This window comes from Malurus melanocephalus, unplaced genomic scaffold (genome assembly GCF_030028575.1).
Source record: "Malurus melanocephalus ecotype Western Australia unplaced genomic scaffold, MMel_1.1 scaffold_303, whole genome shotgun sequence".
Taxonomy (NCBI): Eukaryota; Metazoa; Chordata; class Aves; order Passeriformes; family Maluridae; genus Malurus; species Malurus melanocephalus.
In genome coordinates, this window is record NW_026623535.1 from 16483 (window position 1) to 41966 (window position 25484).

Genomic DNA, 25484 nt, shown 5'->3' on the forward strand with positions numbered 1-25484 from the left:
GAATGAATCTGGAGGTGTTTATGACAGCAGGATATCTGGTAAGTACTAAAAAAGAAAAGATCAATTACTTATATTATCTCCCTTTTAAATATGTAGCTACACAAACACGTGGTCCTCAAGCAACATGGTACAAGATTGAAGTCAGCCCCGCTTTGAGCAGGGAGTCAGACAAAGTGATCTCCAGCGCCCCTTCCAACCTAACTAGACCTTGGATTCTATCAAATGCCCTCAATTAATAAGTTTATGCCAAACAATTCAGACATAACAGTCCATCTCAGGTCTATCACCAGAGATGGGCTCAGACTTGAGTGGAAGGGGCTGAAATCCTCTTTTAGCACCACAGTTCATCCTCATCCTCAGGCTGCCCCACCCTCAGGTTGCCCCACCAGGCCCCAGCTGCCTTGTCCTCACTTTYCACCTAACCCTGTACCAGCACTTGGCTTTTTCTTGCTCCTATTTATCTGCAAGTGGATGTGCAGCCCCTGAAAAGCCTGAACTGTGGTGTAATGGGATCTGAGTGACAAATGAAGGCAGTCAGAATGAGGGCACAACAGGGATCCTGTCCCCTCCCTCTTCCTCATCCCCCTCCAACTCAAATGCACCCCAGTGACAACAAGAGCACAATTCCATCTGCTGAGGGAGCTGCTCTCATCTCCTCTCACCCTCCCTCTGCACACACATGTGCTTGCATGTGGACTGYACACTCCAGAAGGCAGACACTGCTGGATTTTAATCCCCCCCAATTCTCTGATGGATTAARCCTCAAATCTCTAACCCTCCTTCTTAATGCTGTGGTAAGTAACACACRTGCTGGATACATTGATTTACAGCTGAAATAAAAGTAAAAGACAGACAAAACGAGATGTCTGAAAATCGATCTRTGCTGCAAGTGGATGGGACATTAAAGCATTCTGGATTATTTTCTCCTCCCTTCACTTTGCCCAGTGCCTGATGAAGCAAAAATCACTGTCTTCAGCAATAAAACCACCTACCTGTAACCCTTCAATGGCCAGTTTGAGGATAGATGGTGTAAGCTTGGAGGCTTGCTTGAAGGAGAAGTTGCTCCAGTCTATAATTAGAATGAAGCCATTTATCTGAAGCTCCTGATCTTCAATGAGCACTTCCAAGGAAAGTAGAATAGCCCGAAGGATATCTATGAAGGAGTTCCTAAAGCAAAAGCAGAAAAAAAAAAAAAACCAATGGTTGTAGTTATCTTCAAACCTCAAGATACTCAGTTTTGCTGTGGGTGGGGCATGAGTGAGGGAGAGGAATTTATTCTGGTAGAATTATCCTGAAAAGAGAGTTGTTTCAGAGGTGTCTTTAAAGAGCTCCTGCTCCAAAAACTGCTTGGTGTGAAAAATCCTGCTCACTGATGGACAAAATAAACAGTGAATGAGATGTCCTCAATTCTGCTAGCAGTCCCTGCAATAGTTTTTAGCTAAGCTACATTGGRAAACTATTTGTCTGTGATGAAATGAAATAAATCAAGTTTRAATCCTTGCTCATTTGGATATACTTTATCAATTTGTTGTTTGTTTCCCTTCTTTTCAGAAAAGGAAATAAATCAATACAATATTAATATAAGAGATATCATTACAACCAGGTTTGATGCCTTCCTGCTTGAGTGTAGAGAATGATCCAAGGCTTTACACAATAAAATTTGACAGTTGCCTTATTTTTGCAGACCAAACGCAATATGAAAAATGGCTGCATCCACTGAAAGTGAGAACTCTTTATTAATTATCAGCTACAATAGGCTGGCTGCAAGGCTTCCCTCAGCTCTGGCAGAATAATTAAAAATCTTGGAGGTCCTGAAGCATGTAGCAAGTAATGGAGAAGAAAATGTTGAAATGTTTTCTTTAATGTATAAGCCTGAAGTGGGAAGCCTGGGCTACTCACTCTTTCCATCTCAGGCATTTCACAAAAGTGAGAGTTGGACACTTTAATGATTTAGTCYAGATTTATACCTGAGCAAGCTCAATCTGTCCTTCCCATTAAGATMATTTACAAATAATAAATCCTATTAGAGAGCAACAAGCAAGGAAAGCTTCAGAAARTGCAGCTTAACCTTCTGTAAAAGGAAATTGTAAATACTGCTACTGCAACCAGCTTTACCTCAGCATAAYTCTCAAGTTTTCATGAGGCCTGAGGTCTTTTACAGGGAAGGTTCATACCATGTTCTCCCATGGAGATTTTAGTTTTGTTATTTTCTGCTTTTTTCATTTAAACAAGTCCTCCCAAACCTTCAAGAGKATTGTTTCAAATTCTGGCCAAGAGAAAAAACTTATGTACAGTCAAAACAAATTTCTCCACCATTAAGACCACTACCCCTGAATGATATCACACAAGGTAAATTTCTGTTAAAAATAAAAGCTGAACTGTTCTCTTATTCCTTCTCTTTTATCTCAGCAGATTTTGAGTGGAAATGTAAGTCCCTTTTTWAAAGACCCAATCCCTTGAAAAAGCTGCTTCTGCACTCTGCCTTTCTGCAGAAGTACAATTGCTGGGGCAATAAATAGAGCTTAAAGATATATAATATTGTTCTTGCTGCATACCAAGTCACCACTCCCTCATTTACAGTTACAGGATAATCCTGACCTTTTCAAATGCTCTGGGGAAGCTGTGCCAAATGGCCCAACTGAAGGAGCATTTCCTCAGCAATATCAGGTGACAGCATACTGATTGGATTGGCAATTGGCTTGTACTTTCGGTCTAAATTTACTTGGAAAAACTTATTAGTACCTATGGCCCAGCTGAAATGGGTGATGACTTTCAAGCAGCAGCACCAGATGACTCCACTTTCAGTGGTGAAGGAAAAAAATTACCCCTAAACCATATCTGCTTATTATATCCTACACCRCCCCAGCATCCTTCAGGGTGTTTTTCTTTCCACAAGAACAGCTCCATGAAAGCTCCCATGTGTGCTGTGGTTCCAAAAGTGTCCTCACATACATGTCAGCCTTCTTTGCACTCTTGTTGGCATCAATTCAGAATGATATCAGCATTCATGGATGGGCTCTCTGGCTACACTGGGGAAGAGGGAATAATCATGACCYCAATCCCACAGTTGCAAACCTTAGAATTTCACACCTTATTAGCAAAGGTGTGAAAACATGGCTACATGGTGACAAAAACGGTTTAATCCTTCATTTGTGGGAAGAAGTTTTCTTAAGAGTACATTCACACTTACATTCATGATCCTGCTATCAGTGATTGTTTTACAGTCTGTGTAATGATTCCAGCAGGGCTGTCTGGAAATGGTGCACACAAGGCATCTTCTGTAATCCACTCAAACTCTAAATGGAARTATTTGAGTGCAAAATCTTTGCCTCAGACTCTGTGCTGAGGAATTCCAGCTGTTCTTTGGGTGTCTACATAAATTTCTGGTTTATCCAGCAATTACTCACCGGTACTTCCCCGTACTTTCAGTAGAAATTATTTACCTCGGACATAGAGCACTCAATTTTTCTTTTGTTTGCAACAAATCTGACTGCCCTGCCTGCATCCCTCCCCTCTCTATGTATCTGCAATTTTAAGACATGGTGTAGGAAATAACTCAGAGTGAACACAAAGATGTTTTTCTGTGAGTACAGGGAGACATGAAAGCAGCACACAAGCCCTSCAGGTGGGTTGTTTGCAGACACAGTGTTCTGTGAATGCAGAGCTTGGAGAGAAATCAGACAGAGTGCCACTTGAGGCTGAAGCCCTCTGCTCCCTCGTCTTGGGGCTTTGAGACAAATCATTCAGCTGTGTGACTGATTTGCATCCAAATAATTTTCTATGCATGAACGTAGAACCACTTTTTATTAGTCCATCTCTTTTGTTCCTTTGCTTAATGTTCCATTTCTCTCCTCCAATCCCCCTCCCCACCAGTTAACCCTCACACACAGAAAAAAAAACAAAACAAAAAAAAAAACCAAAATAAATTACTATTACACAAAGGGAAATGTGTAAGGTCCTGTAAGGATTCAGCATGGAGCCTACTGAAGTGAGCCRCTAATGAGTTACAAAAGATTTGCACGGAGCTCCAGAAAGACAAAAAGGAGGAGGGAGAGAGAGWGMCTCTCTGCCTTGGCTGAAAGGAAARGTACCACAAAAGAGGCTCTTCAAATACCCTTCGGAAAATGGGAAGTTAGCACAACATAAGCTAGTGGTAAGGAACAATAATGTAACACAAAAAATGAAGATGGTTTAGCTGAGGGATTTGGTGGAGAGATTAGCCAAAGGCATAACATGAAAATAAATAAGAAGAAATTGCTTAATTATGAGAGGTGTAAGCAGGCTGTGAGAGAAACAGAAAGCTCAGTGGAGTACCAGGGTGCAATGGGAACAATTAYAGGGGATAAAGACATTGCAAGGAAATTAAATGATCTATTTGCATGTGTCTGCCACTAGTCATTTTTAAGAGATCCATGGATAACAAAGCTGAGGGACTGTTGGAAAATAAGGGGTCAGCTAAGACATACTGAAATAAAGCGATACATTTTGGAGAAGATAGCATCAGTAAAAGCTTATGACATTACTCTTTCTGAATAGCTCTGTTTTRGGCATGCTAGGGAAATTAATTGGATTATTCAGATAGTTAAAAGCATGAAGGTACAGAAGTACTGGCAGCTGAAGCCATTAAGATTGTCTGGTAGTAAGCAAAAAACAAATTGTCACTACAAATCCCGACCATCCCAGAAGACAGCARGCTAAAAAAGTTTGGACCAGTGCCRCAATCTTGGYAGYTGCAGACAATTCAGCTTAATATCTCTTAAGTTAGTATGCAGTAAGTCTCTCTCCTTTAATACTAAAAAAGTGGCTAAAGGTCTATAACATTTTTCAAGCTGCAAACAGGGGCATAGAAACAAATCAAGTAAAAGAACACATCTTTCTTTGTTCCCTCCATATACAAAATCCCATCAACAGGGATGATTCCTGTGAGAAGATGCTGGAAGCTTCCACCATGTCCAGCAGAGCCAATTTCTGAAGGCTCTGAGGATGGACATGCCTCTGGCCAAGGCTGGGCCAGCTGGAGATATTGGTTACGCCTCTGTGATGACACATTTTAGAAGAAAATCAAAATAAAAGTTGTGGCRCAATTTTAATCCCAGCCAGAGAAGAGGAGGAGGTGGGAAAGTGTGAGGGAACAACATGGAGACACCAAGGTCAGTGGGGAAGGAGGGGAATGGGGTGCCCAGGTTCTGAAGCTGAGATTCCTCTGCTCCTGATATCCTTCCTTCTGTGGTGATGGCCATGGTGGAGCAGCTGTGCCCCTGCAGCCCATGGGACCCACAGGGGATGCAGAGATTCACCTACAGCCCATGGGGAGGTGCCCACATCATAGTGGGTGGATGCCTGGAGGAGGCTGTGAGCCAGCCGTGGGAGACCCATGGAAAGAGAGGGAGCCCTGATTCCAGCCTGGAGCAGCCTGTCCTTGGAGGACTGTACCCCATGGACAAGGAACCCACACCACAGCAATTTTGGGATAACTGCTGCTGGTGAGATTGGGACCGTGCTGGAGAAGTTTACAAAGAACTGCCTGCCAYGGGAAGGACCCCATGGTGCAGCAGGGGAAGGGCTCCTCTCCCTGAGCAGTGGAAGAAAACCTCAGGGGATGAATGAGCAAAACCCCTAGGCCCTGTCTCCCTGTGCTGTTGGTGGGAATGAGGGAGGGGTTGAGGGAAAAAATTGTTTTTAAGGGCTTATTTTGCTCTCATTATTCTCCTCTGACTTTGTTAGTAACAAATTGGCTTTGTATCTCTAAGTTGAGCCTGTTTTTGCCCTTGTAATGTTTTCTCCCAGTCCTTATTTCGACTCATGACCTCTTTGTTACGTTTTCTCTCCTCTGCCCAGCTGTCACATGGGAGGGTGAATGAATGATTTTCCTAGGTGCCTGGCATTTGGCCAGGGTCAAACCACGACAGCCCCTCACTGCAAGAAGGACACTGAGGTGTGGAGCACACCTACAGAAGGGTAATGGAGCTGCTGAAGAGTCTGGACCACAAATCTTGTGAGGAGYGGCTCAAGGAGCTGAAGGTGTTTAACCCAGAGAAAAGAAGKCTCAGGSGAGATCTTAYTGCTCTCTGCAGCTAGGTGAAAGAAGTTGTCGAGGTGAGGGTCAGTTTCTCCACTCATGTAACAASTCATAGGACAASAGCAAAYRGCCTCAATTTGCTYCAGGAGAKGTTTAGATTGAATATTAGGGAAAGCTTTTTCACTGAAAGTGTTGCCAAGCATTGGAAAAGAGAAGCTGCCTGGGTCACTATCCCTGGRGATGTGTAAAGACACATCTGTAGATGAGGCACTTGTGGGCATGGTTTAGTGGTGGACAYGGCAGAGCTGGGTTAACAGYTGGACTCGATGATCTTAARGGACTYTTCCAGTCCGAATGAGTCTATGATTCCATGAAGAGCTCAGAAAGGGAAGTATCAGCAACACAGCAGATCCATGCAGGTAGAGGAGGGAGAATCCAGGAAGGCACATTTTTAATTGTTACCRCACAMAGCCAAGGTGTGTTATTMATGAAATATKAATAAAATAAAGCCCCTYGAATCCAGTCAACATTGGGTTTTRAAAAGGTGTTTATTTCATYATTTATTTCATCMGATTAAATTYTCTTTTCCGTTTATGAAGTATTGGTAAGAAAGTCCCAACTTCCAATAATGTGTTCTTGGAAAACATCTGTGGTTTTATAATGTGTGTATTTATTTTAGAAAGTTAAACCTCACCCCTACCGAAATAAGCACCAGCAATTACTAACAYACTGTCCTTGAGGATTCATGTCTGGATTCAAACCCATGATCATGAGTAACTACCCTGCCTCTCTGGCACCAGAGGGGAATGGCAATCACTCTAACTGCTGCAAGACCTGGTCTCCACAGCTTTTCACCTTTTGGTGAGGAAAGAACCCTCACATGAATCATGGGCAATGCAGGGCAACCCTTGGCTAAACAATAACCCAGAACAATGAGTTCCAAACGAAGAGTCATAAATGGACATGGTGACTCACTTGACTGATCCTGCATTAGSGAAGATGAACAGCCAAACAGAGGAGCTCACAGCTGACTCATGCTCTGAAAAGGGCTTGTTTGTCTCCTCTGTCTGAGGTCTGAACAGCACATCTATGTGCAGAAATTAGAAAGGCTTGCAAATCATTCACAGAGGAAATGGATTGCATTAGCAGCAAGTGATTGCAAAGAATATTTTGACCTGCTGTACCCAACTTTCTTCATGGAACTATTCAAAGCAAAATAAACTTGTTAACTGCAAGAAATATGAATAATTCACTGGCAKGCAAGCTAGAAAAATTATTACACAACAATATAAGGTGGATTTTTTTTCTTTTTTATTTTGTAGGGTACCAAGTCTTTCTTTGTCATGCCCAAACTAAATTATGTATTTTTTAAAATTTCTCTGACTATATACACAGGAAACTCCTACTGAATAAAATGCAGGTTGCATTAAGTTAATGTCAGAGCTCTAAATTAATTCTTCTGTCTCATCCAGCGTAGCTATCTTTGGTTGTTCCAGTATGTCAGCTTCAAATAGGCATCTCCCCTGTTTTGCAATGAAAAGATAGCAAGCTTTTCCCCACAGCATCTGTGTCATTCTATAAATAAAATTCACAAGTAACTTTACATCAGGACAACAGACTGGATAGATAAGTGTACTGATTTTTCCTTCAGAAGTGCTTAGTCCAGCAATGCACTGGATACACAGAATAGCATAGCTGAGACCTGGGCTGTATTTAATGTACTTCTAATGTTAGAAATGGATGGCTTMGTTTATAACTGAATGAAGGCCATTCACACACAGCTATCTGGCTGGCTTTGAATTCCTGCTTAGAATGAGCTGGAAGCCTCTACCACAGCCTGTGAAAGGGAAATGTACGTGCCTGAGAAAAAAATTGCATCCGTTTTCCTTTTATCATGCAAAAATTGCCTCTCAGTGACTCCCTGAAAGATATAAAAATTTTCTTGTTATGTTTCTGCTAGAGGTTCTTGTACATAAAAGCATTATGAGGTTTTTTTTGCTGTCACTTTCCACTTCAGTTGGACTCCATAGCAACCAATAGCCCATGAATTACACTCTGCATTCAAGCCTGTGTTATGAATCACCTCCTACACGCACCCATTCATATTGTGGGCACCTTTACCAAATGAATACTTTGTCCCTGACGTTAATGTGACTGAGCAAGGACCCTTTCTTACAYGGAATTTGGCTGACAAACAGGGACCTTCACAGCCCCAGTGCTTGGGGAGGGAGAGTTTTGGTGGTGGGGCTCTTCACACACATGATAGGACTGGCTTCCACCAGAGGGAAGATGGCATCTGTTCTTCCCTTTGCCTCAGCCCGCAGAAGTGTCAAACCATCTAGCAGGGGATCAGTCCAAGATAAAGCACAAAAYTGTTATGCTCCCAAGAGTTCAAATAAATCCCTCCCAGAACTCTCCAGAAATGTGATCCCAAACGGAGCAGGCAACTGATTGCAACCCATCACAGCACAAGTTATTTGACTGCTCCTGAGGAGTCCTTGTGGGTGCAGCAGGGCTTGGCTGAGCTCCCATGAGCAGTGCACAACTCTGCTCAGCAGCCTACTGCTGACAGGAAAAGCCAGAATTCAATCTCGGGTTTGTGGGTTTGATTTACTCCTTTAGGAATTAAGTATTTCTGAAGTACACCTTGGTGATTTTCTCACCTTTTTAATATCTGTTTAGGGCAATGTCATGTTTGCACACTTTGAAAATTTCTCTGTTGAGAAGGAATAAGATGCAGTCAAAGGTAGTGTGTTATGATATTGTGGAAATTATTAAATGCCCCATACTATAACCCGTAAATGCAATCAATAAATCAATTTGCTGTAATTTGCCTGACTATTCCCAAAAGCAGGGTCTACTGTGAGGAGCGTGGGGGAGACAGGCAAAGAGTTCATTCCAGCATAAACAGAGSCAGGGAGTCCCTGGTGGTTTCAGGCTAGTGGCCTCCACTTTTAGGAATTTTGGAGATGACATGTGGGAACTCAGAGATCAGGATCCTGGTTAGGAAGTAGTTTTTAATCTCCTATCTTGATCTCACCGATGTTGTGATGTTTTCCTCAAAGCACAGCTGTAGGAATAATGAACAGAACAAATAGCTGGTGCATGAATGGCTATGGTTAGAAGCATTAGGATTGATGACCTCTGTTGTTTATTTTACTCCATGTGATTGCACAGCCTTTTCTTATTCCCTCCTGGCGCTGCAACCCATCCTTGCATCACACTAAGCTATTTGCTCAATTTCTTGCACCATTGCTTTTCACAAGTTAATTTTTCATTACAGAAAGGGAAAGGATTTTCTTTTGAACATTATGAAGCTACTGTTTAATCACTGAAAGCAATTATACAGCTCCTTTGCTTCGTTATTGGAAGGTACAAATGGCACCACTGGTTCCKTTTCCCTGGGATCCTGTTTTCTCTGTGTGATTACACTGTGTCTCCTCTAGTTATACCTACACTGCCTCTTCAGCATCTTCCCATCTGAAATAGGGAATTTTTGTTCTCTCCTGATGCAATCAMGTCCCTTGTTCATAACATTAACGAATTCCTTTCATTGCTTTCTCTTTTCTCGTCAGATAGTTATGGTTTTTTGCATTCYCTTATTTTTGAAATAATACAGTGCAAAGTGAAATTCATATTCAAGGTCAGTTTGGAATATCAACATACATAAAAGAATTTGTTATCTTTTCCTATTTATTYTCCATCTTGTTCTTAATGCAGCCTAACACTTAATTAACTTTTCTGACCACCACTGCAAAATAAGTACACTTCTTAATTGTGCTGTCCATAATGACATGATGCTTTTCTTAAAAGGTTAAAAGTAATTGAAAGTCCAGATGAAAATGCATACAGTTAAGAAAGGAGGAAGGATCTGCATATCAGATGAGGCCACATATTAAAATCCAATATTTTTCTTGGACTGCTTTGCACAATCATGCTGCTTTTTCTAGGTCATTCTAGAGTTTTTCACAATTTTTGCTAATCCTCACTAACCTACACAGTTTTCCATCTACTTTTTGTCACATAACCCTTTACTTCACCTGTGCCTGCCTAAAAAAATATTACTGCTGGGCATYATGAAAACATAATTTTGCCACTTATGAATCCTAGTCTCTGCCYAAAGTATCAGGACCACTTTTATGTGCAAAGTAAAAGTTCAGCTGTATTTCTTAAAGAACTCTAATAAAAAGTACCCAGGAAGATCTTTTATTAGCTAACCAAATGGCATCTTTACATACTTCACCTCAAATAATTCCAAGAAAATAATCTCATTGTCCCTTTGCTTACAAACAGTCATTCTTGCAGCAGACTTCAAGGATTATTAGATCGAATAGCAGAGTTAAAATCAAATAACTGCTCTCCAATGGATGTATTTTGAGAGTGCTGTTCAGAATGACAAAAGTAATATTATCATTTGTGGACATTCAATCAGCATCTGGTTACTCAGTCCAGAAAGCCTTGAAAAATGTAKCTGTTCAGATATATTGGGTAAGAGWTTACCAAGACATGAGAAGAAGTGGCAAAAAGTAGAAATGCAAGTATATCTTAGTAAACACCTAAACTGGCTGTYAAATCAGGCAAACATCTTACACTTGGCTTATACCTGTTCTTGAATCTGGGCAGTGAAAGTAGCAGATATCAGAAATATGAATAAAACTGATGTCAGTCACCAAGAGGTTTATAATTTGTTTTATTTGGAGSCCTTCAGGGCACATAAAAGACAGACATGAAAATATTTTAATAATTTCTTATAAACAAATGGAAAAAAAGTGTCAAGTATTATTTATCATTGAGGTTTCCCACTGGAACAATAGGCAACTTTGATAGAGCTGACAAGATGGAGGAACCTGATRTTATTGATGTAGAAATAATCACTGGGGAACTCAAAACAGATGCAATGAAGATTCATGAGACAGCAGTCTAGAGAAAATTAACTGCATGTCTCTTCAGAAACAATGTTGAAAAGTTGTTATAATGATTCAAGTGAACAAGCGAGAAGGACCAGGAAAAAAATTAAACTGTGTAGGTTTATGAAATAAAGACTAATAAAAGTGTGTAGTACCATAGTACTGCCAGCTACAAAGAATCCAGTTTGCAGTTATGCTGAAAAGGACATACAGTGCCAAGAAGCTCAAGAAAAATGARCGTTTTCACCCTTGCCATTTTGGGAGGATCATATTTCACACAACTTCATTGAAGAAAGTGAAGGAATGAATAGCAAAAKCCATTCCCCCTAAAAAAGCAGATTTATTTTTTCTCCCCAGAAARRGTAAACAAGCCATTTCTGTAGAAGACTGCAGACTTCACAGAATCTTTAGCAAGATAAAAATAGTTTGTGATCCAACCAACAATGAAGAATCTGGTAAAATGTCACCAGTGAAATCAGAAAAAGTCCTTTAAAAATGTCCTTTTACTCCCATTCTCTGTRTTTGCCTCAGAGTTCATTGGGTATCTGACCTCCCATGTGGACAACAGCTGACAGAATTTGCTTTGRGAGATCTGGGTTCCACAGACACATGATTCCCCAGTATGTCAACCAACAGAAGACAGCTGAGTGAATTTTAAAAGTAGGTGGTAGAAAATGAAAATTATGGAAAGACACCACCAGTCTCAACCATACAACMTTGCAGCAGAAACCTTAGGAATTTAATTCTACAGGCAGCATGAATGACAACTACCATAACAGCTCAGGTGAGCATGGCAATTAATCTTTTTGAAGAGGAATTACTGAACGCAGAAATCAACTATCATCAGTATTGTTCTGTGTGGTGTTACAAGCCTTTTACTGAGTGTGGTTTTGTGTGGATGGCAGCAATGGACCAAACCTAAAGCCTAATGGAAGATAAAAATCTTACTCTGTGAATTTTACTACCACTTAGGCAGAATTTGTTGGGTTTGAGGAAACAAAAAATGGGTTTGAGGAAATAAAAAATGTTGAGATTTTGACATGGCTACAACCACCTGATGCTGTGAAAGTGAGGATGTGAGTTTTCCGTTTGTTAAAGTTTCTTTAACAAAAACAGTCCTTTGGAATGGGTTGGTTTTCTGGGCATGTTTGTTTGGCCTTCAAGCTGTAAATTACAGTTTCCTGAGAGACTGGAAGGACAAAGGGAAAAGATGTGAACCTAGCATAATTCCCCTGAAATTTTTCCTAAGTGCAGCCTGAACAAATTAGTGYAACTGGCCCAGCTCATTCAGAAATACAGCAGTGCTGAGACTGGCTTCTCAAAGCAGAAGAGCAATTGATGAAGCAATTATGGAACAAAAATATTAAATTTCAGGCTGCAAATTGAAAATTAGAAGCTGCTAGAGTTGCAGTTGTTTTCAAAATGCCTCCTGTGCAGGATCAGTGGACAAAATAGTCTAGAATCAAYTTTTGGAGTAGGATTTTTGATAATCACAAAGGGGAAAATTATGCTTATTTTAAAACTCTAAGACCAGTATTCATATTTTTTCAATTTATGTGAATACAGAGGCTTAGTACATCATTCCTCCATTATTAAAGAAAAGAAAATATGAAAGAAAGAAAAACAAAAATCTGTCAATCTACCTGAAGCAATTAATCAATGCTTTACTTATATTTCATTATCTAGGTTTGAAACCTTAAATTTCTGAAATAAACTTTGCCTTTTAACTAAGTTTCCTGATTCCATGATCTAGCAGCATGAAGGCTTTTTCGTGTATGGGATGGAGTGGATTTTTGTGTAACACAGAAATAGTTGGTGTAGTAACTGGTTGAGTTCCCAAAGGCAGCAGAAATTGAGTTGTGGAGCCCTTTACTGGGTGTATGGTCATGGAGTAAGGAAGCCCAGTCTGAAATCCCTAATTCCCCTGAAGCCAGTACCATTTTTCAGTACATGCCAGCAATTCCCAGTAGGGTACAGATAAGTGTTGCAGGTGCAGTGTAGTCCTTGCCTTGGAATAATAATATTATATAATTATTTGGGCAGACCATCAAATTTTCTTAGGAATTGCCACTGAAAAACAATCCAAGTGGTTGATAAACCATTAAAGTGAGTCGAGCTGAAAAGAGAATTTCRTATTAATTGCTATGTTAGGGATTCTGAAATAAAAGTTTCATTAATTCCACATAAAATAAATTATTAGCAACCTCCTAAATTACTCTGACCTCTATACTAATAGTATACTAACAGAGTATACTTATATGTGTGGAGTTTTAGTCTCTTCTTTCTGACAACTRCTGTTTCATGGTTTGCTGTTTCTGKGGRAAAGAGTTGCATTTTAAGTTTCTAACCAATTAGAAACTGGAAAATGATAATGTAATTTATATAGTTCTATTGTGTTTGTATTTCTTTTTATTATGAAGCTAATGTAATTAATTCAAAATAATTGTTTTGCAGTTCTAGTAAGAATTTTCACATAATCAATGCAGAGAATTACTGAAGGAATGCGATTTATTGAAGTCATTACTCTGTACTACTTATTCAATTATAAACAATTCCTCATGAAGCAACATATGTAAGAATTAAGTTCAGAAAATAAAAGAAAAAATATTGGTGCTTTTGAACTCAATGCACAGTGATGTCCTGCCAAACCCTGTGTTTGCATTTGAAGGAGGGAGCTCTGGAACCAGATARCAGGACCTTTACTCCAAACACAAGCACTGAAATAAAGATACAGACAGCAGGGATGCCCTATTTTGTCAAAAGCCAGCCRAATATAGAAAAGGAAAAGGATTAGCAGACATTGCCACAGCAAGTATAGCTACATGGCCTTGAGAAGAATACCAGAAGAAAAACACTTGAGTATTACAGGCAAATGTGTAAATCTTGAAAAAATAAATCACTCCTTGTTTTTACTTCCTCTTGTTTCTGGAAAGGATTTGCATGAAGTCATTGGTATAAGCTTGTTTATAAAGAAACATAAGATTGTTTACAAAGAAACATCTGACTTTTTCATCTTTTCCTTCACATTAAAAAAACAAATCAAACTAAAACCAGAAAAAAAATTAATTATTTTTTAAATCTTTTGGCTTCAAACTTTTTTTGAAGTAGTGAAGCCTACTTTTCAGGAGACGTCATCAGAGATTTTGTACCTTAACAGGGGAGATMTTGCCTTCAGAAGAATTAATATATAAAAGTTATAATTTGGTATCATGGGATGATTTGTTAAAATTGCCAGCTTTCTTAGTCCTAGACTGATCATASTTTTTTATATGTTATTGTTTCACAGTTCAAACTATATTGAAATGGGAAAATTAGGCAGGGACAGGCCATTTTATTGATATCTTTACAGCCTTAGGACACATTCGTTRCAACAGCAGAATTAATTTTCCTGAAAGTAACTGTAGTAGATATTCTCTTTATTCTAGACAGTATTTTGACTTCACCAAAACATTTCTAAAAGGCCTTACACAGAATCAAAGAAGAACTACAAGAGATCAGGTTTTTGTAAAATGAATCCCAATAYGCTGAAGTTAGTTTCACTCCACAAAAACAAATTTCAGGCTCTCTGTGATCTTTCACCCTGATCTGGCAGAACTTTTGAGCACTCTATTCCCTTGCATTAGGCTGAYTTAGCTTTGGTTAACATTTTTGCAACAGTGTTTAATAGCCAAGYAAATGCACTGGTCTCATTTCTGCAYGAGAAGTGWATTGAGTCACAAGGTACTTAAGCAAATGCCAGATGTAAAGTGCATCAGTAGTGTCATTGCTGATGAGGAGTCCACAGAATGCCACAGTTACCGGTACCTTCGTCATTGCAAAATTCTTTTTAATATTTAGAAATCTAATTCTGTTTAAGATTTGTGATAATTTTTCTATTTTTCTAGATATCCACTGTTTACTACCACATTTTGTTAAGGTAAACTATGATACATAGGACGAATCATATCCCACCTCTTGTTAGCCTCAAGTTATATTACACTGTCATATTTCCAGACTTCCTTGTGCTATTCTTTGGCTGTCTTGGCTCACACTTGTCTCCTGTGCTAGTACTTAGGTCAGCTGAGGTGGGTAAAGGTGAATAATTCCTGGTGTGCTGCTGACGATGTTTCTGTAACACAGCTCAGACTCTGCTTCCTCAATGRTATCWCYTCACTGCATATATTATTCCATTTGYAGTCCATGCATTACCCCAAAATCCTTTTGTGCCCAGTCAGTATTAGTTAACCATGAACACTTTGTTTAACAAACCAAGAGGTGGGAAAATCCCTGTAGAGACAAACCTGTCAGCCAGGACTAAACCAGTAATGGCAGGGATGTCTGGTGTCTCACAAGTCTCCTTGGCTTTTAACATGGAGCCTACATCTGCTGAGCCTCTTTTTGAAGTAAATCCCAAAATGTTCCTGAAGCACTTTTAAATGATTAATATAAAATATTCTCTGAAAGAAAGCAAATGTGCATGTACCTGCATATATGTTTTAGCGGAGAAGAACAATAAGATGCTGGAAAAAGAAAAGTCACTCATTAGCAGCACAGAACACTCAAATTGCCATTTTCCCCAGACTTCCTTTCAAGCAGAATTGAAGGCTTTATCAGAGTAAAAGTGAATTTAATTTGCAGTGGCCAGCTGGAAGTGGCTTACATGTAAATGAGACTCTAAGAAATGGAAAGATTTCCCACTATCTCTCCCTAGGTCAGATTTATTCTTCCTTTTTTAACTTAGTTTTCAAATGAATATTACAGTGCATTTGGAAGTAGAATTTTTCATCAGTCCCTTTCTCTTTCAATATAAATCAGATTTCTTCTTTTGTACCTATATAACAGACAGGTAGGATTAACCCTGGGAAAGCAAGGCAGTGCACACTTATGGAGAAACCTTGCAAAATGGGAATGACTTAGAGGATCACAGCTCCAAGATAGCAGGAGAGGATGMAGATGCCTTAGATAGGGTTATCACACTCAGGTGTAGATTTTYCTGGTTAGAAATACCTACACAAAAGCGATCCTGTGTGCTAACACATAGCTTAGCACTCCGAGGGGGTGTAGATTGATCTGTGCATGTCTAATAAACGTGACTGGCATCTCTTGGATTTGCTGTGAAAAGCAGCCAGGAGGAAGGAAACAGTGAAATGTTTAGCCCTGTTAGCAAGGGGAGCAAATGTTAGCAAGGGGAGCAAATGTTCCTAGCCACACCATAGCAGTGGCCTTGTGTTGTTATCCTTTTTTCCATCTGTATTACTTCATTTCTAGTTGAATTTATGGTATTCAGTTCCTCTATTGACATGATATAAAGCCAGAGGAGCTGAGGTTGTGGCTTTGTGGAAAGGAGCACAGGACTGATTATCTGTAAGACAGAATGAGAAGGACATGGGGATAGCTTGTAGGTCGAACACAATGAAGAAAAGCATCTTGGTTTAAAAAGGTTAAAAAAAAAGCCTTGCACTTCCTGCTTCGCTGATTCAGACCACCAGGTCTTGGTGCAGTATGTGAGAGTATGGGTATTTTAAAGTGCATGTGAGAGTGGTTCTATGGGATCAGACCAAAGGCTMCTCCTGCCAGGAACAGGCCCCTAATAAAAGGTTTGATATACAGCAAGGTTAAAATAGAAAATGTATTAATGTGCCACTGAAAATCAAGTATTTCTTCTTATGTATGTTGATATGGCAGTCAATAAATTGCACTTTCATTCAAATCCTGAATTTTGGTCCCAGAATATGTATTATGGGACTTTATATTTATACTCCATATGCCCTTTTCAAATAGTTTGTTATTGAACCTCCAGCATCTTAGCAATGCTTGGTGCTGTGTTTTATGTTGCATATGTGAAATGAAACTGGCACCACATGTGTTGATTCATGCACAGACACGCRCCATCCGCTGTGTTTCTGCAATAGAAAAGTGGAAAACAGATACCATCTCTCTATAAAGAAAAAGATATTTGCATATTACCTTTCTCTTACAAATGAATCTTTACCAGCTCGGGCTTGCTCAGCATGGGCAGTTTTCATAAGCAGGTACATGGGGAATAGTTTCAGCAGGAGGCTAACTGGCTTGCTTTGCCCTCTGTCCCTGCAACAAATGGACCCTCCAGGAGGTTTCCAGAGCTGAGATTATCATGCTCTGTGAACAAGGGACAGGTGCTTTTTGCTGCACTTATTAAAAACAAAATCCATGAGAGTGCAATCAGAATTTAAGACCAAAATTTCCTCTTTCCTAAGAAGTGATTCCATTTTCTCATCTTTAGGAATCAAATCTCCAGTCATGATATATAAATTATGATGCTCCAACTTTTTTACTGGTCTACCCATGACATAGGAGACAAAACACAGAAGACCTTTAACAATTCAATTTTTTATCTAGTTCATTAGAACGGCTTTAATCCATCTTTTTCCCTGACCTCCTGCTCAGTCTGCTTCATTGAATTTTTGCATTCATGTGGCAGAAGGGTGCTTGTAGCCCTTGTTTTCCCATATCACTGTGAGCATCTCAGAGATATGTGGTCATGGCACTCTCACCAGGGCAACCACAGCACCAGCCATGTCTCCCTCATCCTCCAGCCTCACCATGGCAAAGAAAGACTCTCAAGCAGGATGACTGTGGTGGCAGGGTAGAATTTACCCCAGTGTGCTGTTCAGRCATTCCATGGAACTGAACAGCCACCCACAACATTCACATCCCAACCAAATCCATGCTRTCTGCTGTAACCCCTGTGGGATCACCCAGCCCGCTGACAGCACCACTTCCTRAGCAGCCCTTGTGCTGCTCTGAGGATGCTGGTACTGGAGGATGCTCAGCACTTGCCAGAGGGAAAAAAAAAGCACCTATTTCAATGTAAAATGCAATTGATACAGGGCTCAGAATTCARAGGAAAGAGTCTAAAATAAATCATAGCCTGGGGAAATAATATGTGAGGAAAGTATTAAAATTTAAAAATTTCAAATGTATTTAAGAATTCCAGCTCAGTATTTCCACTCTTTTCTGATGTTTCTACGGCATGTATCTTATTAAATAGCTGGCCAGGGAATTAATTTTTTTCCTTCCCTGACTCTTTGCAGCCTCTTCCTGCTGCAATGACTGAATTTGACTTAGCTGCTTTTAGTTAGGTTGGCAAACTAGAAACTGATCAGAATATAAGATATTTAGAAACCTTGATTTGGGAAGGGGTCTGACAATAAAGAGTTCTGCTCTCTTCCCACAAAGCCTCACCTCAAAAAGCTGCTATTTRTGAGGGTATTCATTCATGGTTTCCAGCAGTTTCCAAAGTTCAAAAGGGCAAAGAATCGTGTTGGATGTCATATTGCTTGGCTTCCTACTATTCTGATGTAGCACAGTTATGGTGTTCTTTTGCAGATCCCATCTGTGAGGATGACATATAGAGCCCATGTAGGCATATGGGTCAACTTTTTAGGGACAAGTGTTATCACAACTGTATGCAATTTCTTTCCTGAAACTTAGACCTAAACCCCTCATGCAAAAATTGGGTCTTTTGAGACAGTCTGGGAAGAAAAGCAGGGGTTGTCTATGTGTGCCTGTGTGTTTGCTGTATATATGCATTTGTATATTTTTCTTTATCAACTGTCCTTTCCACTTTATAATGCATGGGAATTGGATTTGGTTTCTTTTCASCACAGGAGAAAGGTGGCACAGATTTTTCAGTCTGCCCTACATTTTCCTGTGTTACTCTGGGGTTGCTCCCACTGCTGTGTTTCTCACCCACAGGCCCTGTCCTTCACAGCTCTTCAGTCAGCCCTCAGCCCAACATCATCCAGTCACTTCTTCCCTCTCAAAATGTGTTTGACTGCCAATCCCTCTCCATGGATTTTTTTTTCATCAGGCTTTTCTCATTCTTGAACATATGCTTCATAACTTTCCCAGCTGTTGCTTTTCTTTCTCTTTTTTCAGATATTTTCTCTCTCTTCTTGGATTCCCTACTCAGCCCTACACAGGATTCTCATTYGTGTATGTCATCCTGCTGTCATTCAAATGAGCTACAATTGCCTTCCCAAATATGGTTTCCATAATAAATGGCACTAACTGAATTAAGTTGCTGCCTGCAAGCAAATTAAAACATTTCAAGACAGAGCTTCTTTTTGTCTTCYTTGTCCAACATTTAATTTGCACATCTGTTACTCCTCAAAATGAGTATTCTGCTTATGCTGTGCTGCCTTCCCCTACTATCCTGAATTCTGCTACCATTTCAGACCAGCTCTGTAATGTAATATGATTTTTTTTTTATGTAGTGTGCTTCCAGGGTATTTATTGGTCAATGCAATGYTTGAACCACAATGTCAATCTGCATTACTGTAAGCACCTCCCAACACAGAATCACTACCTCCTAACCAAACCCAAATTCTTGATGTGCAAAAATCATTCTGGTGTTAAGGCTGGCTGCACTTCAGCTGCAATCTCTCATGAAAAACAGACATGAGGCTGAGTTATTGCCACAGTTTGCCTGTGACTACAAATCAGTCTCAACAGATGTTTATTCCATCATATTCTATTAAACATCTGAGATTATGCTGGAAATATATCGAAACAATCAGCACTTGAGACATTCTTTTATAGCAACAAAATCTATGATGATGATATCCTTGTAATTATACTACTCTGAACATTCTCAGCAAGAACATACTTGGTTTTTATCAYGATCCTTTAAAATATTTATAGCTGTTGGTTTTGCCACTATGTCAGAGTATTTCCTTTCCCTTTAGGCTCAGTACACTTCCCTACACAATGGTAAGTATCTGGCATTTGAGATTCCTTGGTTAACAATAATAAAAGATGGTTTATGRCCAGCATTTGACTTGGGATTGTATGTTGTAAACAAAGCAGCAGGTTTTCTCTGTCTGACTCACAGAATTTTTGGAGGTTTGTGACAGCTTCTAAGGCACAGACATGAAGACAAAAATTAATCACCATCTTACTGCAAAAGACCATGGAAAACCCCTACCCCAAACCTTTATTTGCAAAGGATTGTGATTGCAGTCTTTCTGCTGGCTGTCTATGCAAAACCAAATTTTACTCTGGCTGAACAATCTTGAAAGAAATATTTTTGTTTGAAAGATTAATGAACACCTTCTGATGAATCACTTGTTCACCCAAAGCTCCATCTCCTTGGTGTATAAGCAGCATGTATTAGAAGGCAGTAGCAGACCAAGGAACAGCTGTGGAAAATACTGAAGGCTTTCCTCAATCCAACAGCAGAGAAGGCTCTCTTACCTAAAATCCTAAAAGCTTCAGTGCCACTACAGGTGCACAAGAGGAGTGAGAGCTTATGTTTGGTGAGAGTGAGGAAATGAAAAATGGTAAGAAAGAGTATTTGCAATCCAGCACATGGAGCATTGTTTTTTGCATGAAATCCTGGTTCAGGTCTCGTCAAAACCGTATGTACTCATGTGTTTGTTTTATAAATTGCAATTTTTTATAATGCAAATTATTTCATTTAAAAAATCTGTTACCTGATCAGTTTGACATCCTTATCTGTCTTTATTGGTCCACAATTTGCATTAAAAAATAAGGTGCTTTGTAAGCAGTGGTGTAAGCAAAGTCTTTGTGGGTTTCRGGTGGATTCACACCTTGAGTTCTGTTTAAAGTGAAAAATGTTCCTCCCCTGTCCCTCCTACAGTAATATAGCTCAACAGTTTTCTTCTCCCTCACTATGGAACTTATATGATCTCTTCCATCTACTCATTTYCATTTATTCAAYATTGAATTCAATATTGAATAAATAATAACTATTCAATAAATATTCAATTCAATATTGAATAAGTGAAAATGAAGGTCTTGAATATGTGATTAACATTAACTAACAGATCCAAAATATGCTAGGCAGGACCTAGAGAGAAAGTGATGACATCATCTCTAAGAAATCTTCCTGAACAATGGAGACAAATTAAACCTGTGCTGCACATGAATAATTACTGTAACTCTGGAACCATGATAGATCTCAGCTAGTGATTTGCCAATAACAATTATCCTCCCCTGTGGTTTTTTCCYGGTCATCAAAGAAGTTTTAGTCAAAATAATCCTCATTACATTTTTTAACTATGTGGAAACAAAAATAAAATTCTTGCCAGTGAGCTTTGCAGATGTCGCAAACCCCTTGAAATGATAATTGGTGAGCAGGACACGTTTAGGACTGCACAAGAGCGTGAATCACATGCTAGACTGTGCCCACATTATGGATGAGGATGTATGACACATTTACCAGTGGCATTCGTATTTTAGGAAACTGACTTGAAAGCAAATTTGAGCTGAACATGAGCTCAAAATGGGATASAGTAGTTAAGAACAGAGTGACAATCTTGTACCTAAAAGGAAGAATTTACTGAACGGAAAAGATAGTGTTACCATTTGAGGATTTATAAGTGAAATTTTTATTCAGTTCATCCACCTGCACCTTAGCAACAACACTAAAATGATAGGAACAGTCCAGAAAAGAGTGATAAAGAGTGTTTGAAACCTGGAAARTCTTCCCAATCCTGGAAGTTAAAACTATTTAAGCTTTGGCAGCTTAAATATATTGTGATACGTTAAGCTAGTGTATTACTTTGCAGAAYGTTATCTTTGCTGTGCTGGCTGCCCACAGGGGATACTTTACCTTGTGGACAACTCAAGGTTGTTTTTCCTCAAGTAGGAGGGTGTGAGCTGTTTTGCATTCACTGTGGTTAAAGGTGAGCACAAGAACCTCTGCTGCAGAGGAGCTAAGGCAGGATTTTCTCATTGCCTGACAGGGACTCACCCTACAGTGCTGCCTCCCCAGTGAACTCAAAAATAGGTTAAAYATGAYGTGGTCAGGACACAAAATTACAAAYATGGGAAGCTGTCATATTTTTGTGGTACATTCAAACTAACACAATCTAGCAGCTGGAAGCTGAAGCTGGAAACATTGAGACTGGAAATTAAAACCTAGTTTGCTAGAGATGTCAGATCTATCAGTTACATTCTTGAGCTGGAAATTACAATTATTTCTAGAAGCTCACATGGAAATTCTGTCTTTGATGCAGGGAATGCCTTAAAAACATCTTGGATCCAATTTGTCCAAGCAGTAAAATTACACAAATAATGACATTTCCTTTAAAAAAAAAATTATTTATAAGCACAGAAAGTCTCAAGGTTTCTTTTGCCTCTCTGACATGTGACACCAACAGAAACCATACTCCCAGCTGCATAAATGGTAAAAATGTCCAGAATGGAAATGAATTTATGGATTATAGCTATGCTGGTTTCAAAATATCCTTTATAAATTATTAWTTCTTTGTAAATAGTCCATAAATTGATCATAAAGAAAGAGAAGGCACARCCAGCAGCAAATCAGATTAAAGTTAGGAAGGGCATGCCAAAGGGTGAGCTTTTACTCTTGCATGTCAACATCATGGCCAATTTAATGCCACTGAAATGTGAGCTTGTGAACATCTTGCCATCACTAAAGACACATCTGCAGAAAGTTTGCTCAAGATAGATTTATATAAGGCGTGCACAGTGCCTGTTGGAAGTTTTTTGTGAAATTTATGTTTCTTCTGGTCCATAACCTGCTTCCATGCTGCTTTATACAACATTACACTCACCATTTCCTGCTCCTCTTGTTGATGCCTTTAGACAGCAAAAAATGAAGAGGACATCCATTTACKTAAGAGCCCAAATCCTGTCCCAAATCCCTGTTGCTCTTGGAGCACTAGAAAAGCCCATGGAAAAATCACTTCTAGTCATCCGAATCCACAGAAGAGATGAGCTTCAGTGGCTGAACTGAAGTAAGATTTGTACACGATTTTTAATTTCACTGAAGAATCTTATCAAAGTAAATTCTATGCTATTTGCCTCAGCTTTTCTTCCTTGAGGGTTAAAATTATATTTTCAGAAGCATGCAGAGTTGCTTTGGTGTTTGCAAGCACAGACATACACACATGTGTACATGGATGCATATTAAAGTACTTCCAGAAAATCTGAGCCAAAATCTGACAGGAATCACTATTTTGTCAMAATCTCATTGCAGGAGTCGTAGACAGCAGCACTCTCAACTTTCCAAGAGGAGGACCTGATGTAGAAGGTTAATCTCAAAGATTCATTTTGTTGAGGGATCAGAAACCCAAAGCTGGCTCTGTATAATACCTAAATCCTTTAAAGCAGCCAGCAGAGCCACAGTTCTTCTGTTCTCTAAAGCTGATGCTTTCTATTAATTCCAGATACCTGTGCATTTATCTTCSTATTCAGGCCAATTGTTAACAAAAGAGTTTTGTGGTCAAAAGAAAGGCAAACTTGCAGCTYAGAAAAACAGGAGATRAACTGYTGGCCTCTTTGTAGTTATCAGGACKTTTATAAYTGACCTCAGTTCACCGTTTCACCAAACACATTTATTTATGCAAAGTTACACTTCTGTGTAATTTTCTGTACATTTATTCACATGCGAACGAAAATCAGAATCACTTCTGAGCTCTGCTTTACACATGGAGATGAAAGATTTCCCCAGAAAAAAACTTACATGAAAAATTGCAGGCATACATGTATTCTCTGATAATTTCTATTATGTGAATCCAAAGCTCTAATCTATTAACTCCTAACAATCAGACATTTTCATCAAAAAGTTTGGACCATGGCAAGACAAAATCCTATCTGAAAATCATCAGAACTGATGATACTCAAAACCTGAATCTGATTTTTTTTCTCTCTTATGATTTTTGTCAAGATTCAACAGAACACGTGGTAACCCAACAACTGATCACTCTTCTCCTTCTCAATGGCAGGGAAAATGGAATGACTTGCAAAGAAGGGGACAATGTGAACATGATATTCCTGGACTAACCCCTTTTCTCTTTTGAAGTATCACTTCAAATAGGCAGTGAAAGCTGACTAATCACATTAACAGTTAAGGACATTATTTTATAATAATGGCTGAGAGATATCTTTGTAAAGAAATGACCTGAACAGAAAATATGCTTTGTGTGAGGCTTCCATTCACCAGAATAACAACACAGAGTAACCAGAGTGTGTAGAAATCACAATGCAGTTCATGGAAATATAGCAGCAGCTGCAATTCCCGAAATGGTTCAAWCAAACAAACAAAAAATCTGTTAGAAAGTCTGAAGAAAGAATAAATATTGTCAGTTTCTTCTGCACCAGGAGAGCTACAAGAACTTCCATATGTTTTGAGACACTTGCTTTCTGTCAACCTGTTTGGCTGGTCTATGATACAGCTGAAGCAATTGTATGATAGCATTAACGTATATATAGCAAAAAGATGTTAGCTAAAATTTTGAAATATTTCTTTTAAAAACCCCCAAACATAAACTGTTACATGACACACTGATATACCTTTATGTCTCAATGGTCTTATATCCTAAAAATGATAAATGACTGTGATCAGGTGAGATGGAAGTTCTAGCGAAATGGATATTGGTTGCAAAATCTTTTGCTGAAAATGGCCTTGCTGGTTCAAGGATGGTCACAAATGTTCTGAGTAGAATGTGAGCATGTGTAAAAAGATAAGGACACTATCTACATTTACCTACTCTGATCCCAGTTGGCYGCAAAAAGCAGAAGAATCTTCCTGCCACAGTGGTCGCGATTTTCCAGTACTCCMGGAAACCCATCTGTCAGAGCCCGTTTGATTCCTGGATCATCGGCCTTGAAGTTTTTGAACATATCCAGATTTAATTGGCGGTATTGGAAGTACTGAGCCAGCAGTCTGAAGGCCTCAGTTTGGTGAAACTTTCTGGCTCGGAGAAATCTCAAGATGAAGGCATCATCTGTACGTAAAAACCCAATGTCAGGCCTCGTGATGATCATATCCCTGACTTGCTGGATATCCTGGTGCAAAATGTCTGGGTTTTCATTCAGTTCCAGCCGGGCTTTCTCTATAGTCTCTGGACTAAGTCCAGCTTGTAAATGGGTCATCTCTGCAAAAACCTCTTTTCCAAATCCTTAACTTCAGATATTTTAGTAGAAATGCTGATCCCATTCAACTGGTGGTCTGCTATGAGTGTGAGCCATTCAGATGCTTTTTGCTATGAAGCTGATATTTAACAAATTAAAGCAAAGAGCTTTTCTGATCCTTGCAGGGTAACAGGCAGTTCACATGTACTATAATCCATTCAAAGGAAAGGGTTGTTTATTCCATCACTTACTAAAAGAAAAAGAAAATATATAAAAGAAAGATTAAATGCATATACAAAGCTGGTAGAAGTGCATTTCTGAATTTATTTAGCCATAACATTTCTTTGTGTGCTTTGTATGTAGGAGGATACCACTCACATAATTTCAGAATGGGTGCATTTAAGAGAAGGAACCCGCAAACATCTCGAAGGCATGTATTCAGGCTTTCAGAAAAACAATCTGATTTATTGACAATTAATACTAAGCTGTATCAATTTACWATTAAAATACACTTCACAAAGTTATCTTACAGAAGTGTGGGAGTTGCAGCATCCCTTAACTYCAAGCCAAGGATGATAACAGTAAAAATAATGGTAATTTTTTTTTCCACCCCTAACAGGAGAAACATTTCAGCTTCATAAGTAGACAGATTTACCCTCATCATACTGAGCAGAACAATTGTTTGATTTGGT

The 25484-nt window shown here is 39.2% G+C and overlaps 1 protein-coding gene across 1 annotated transcript; it reads right to left on the reverse strand.

The window, feature by feature from the left end:
* Positions 1-992: 992 nt before the first annotated feature.
* LOC130579948 (clavesin-1) lies at positions 993-25026 on the reverse strand (the record flags this gene model as incomplete). The annotated part of the gene is made up of 2 exons (XM_057377160.1): positions 24425-25026; positions 993-1167 (listed from the first exon to the last, which is right to left on the reverse strand). Coding segments are annotated over exons 1-2 (564 nt in total), but the record flags the coding sequence as incomplete, so codon positions are not given.
* Between the last annotated feature and the right edge of the window lie 458 nt (positions 25027-25484).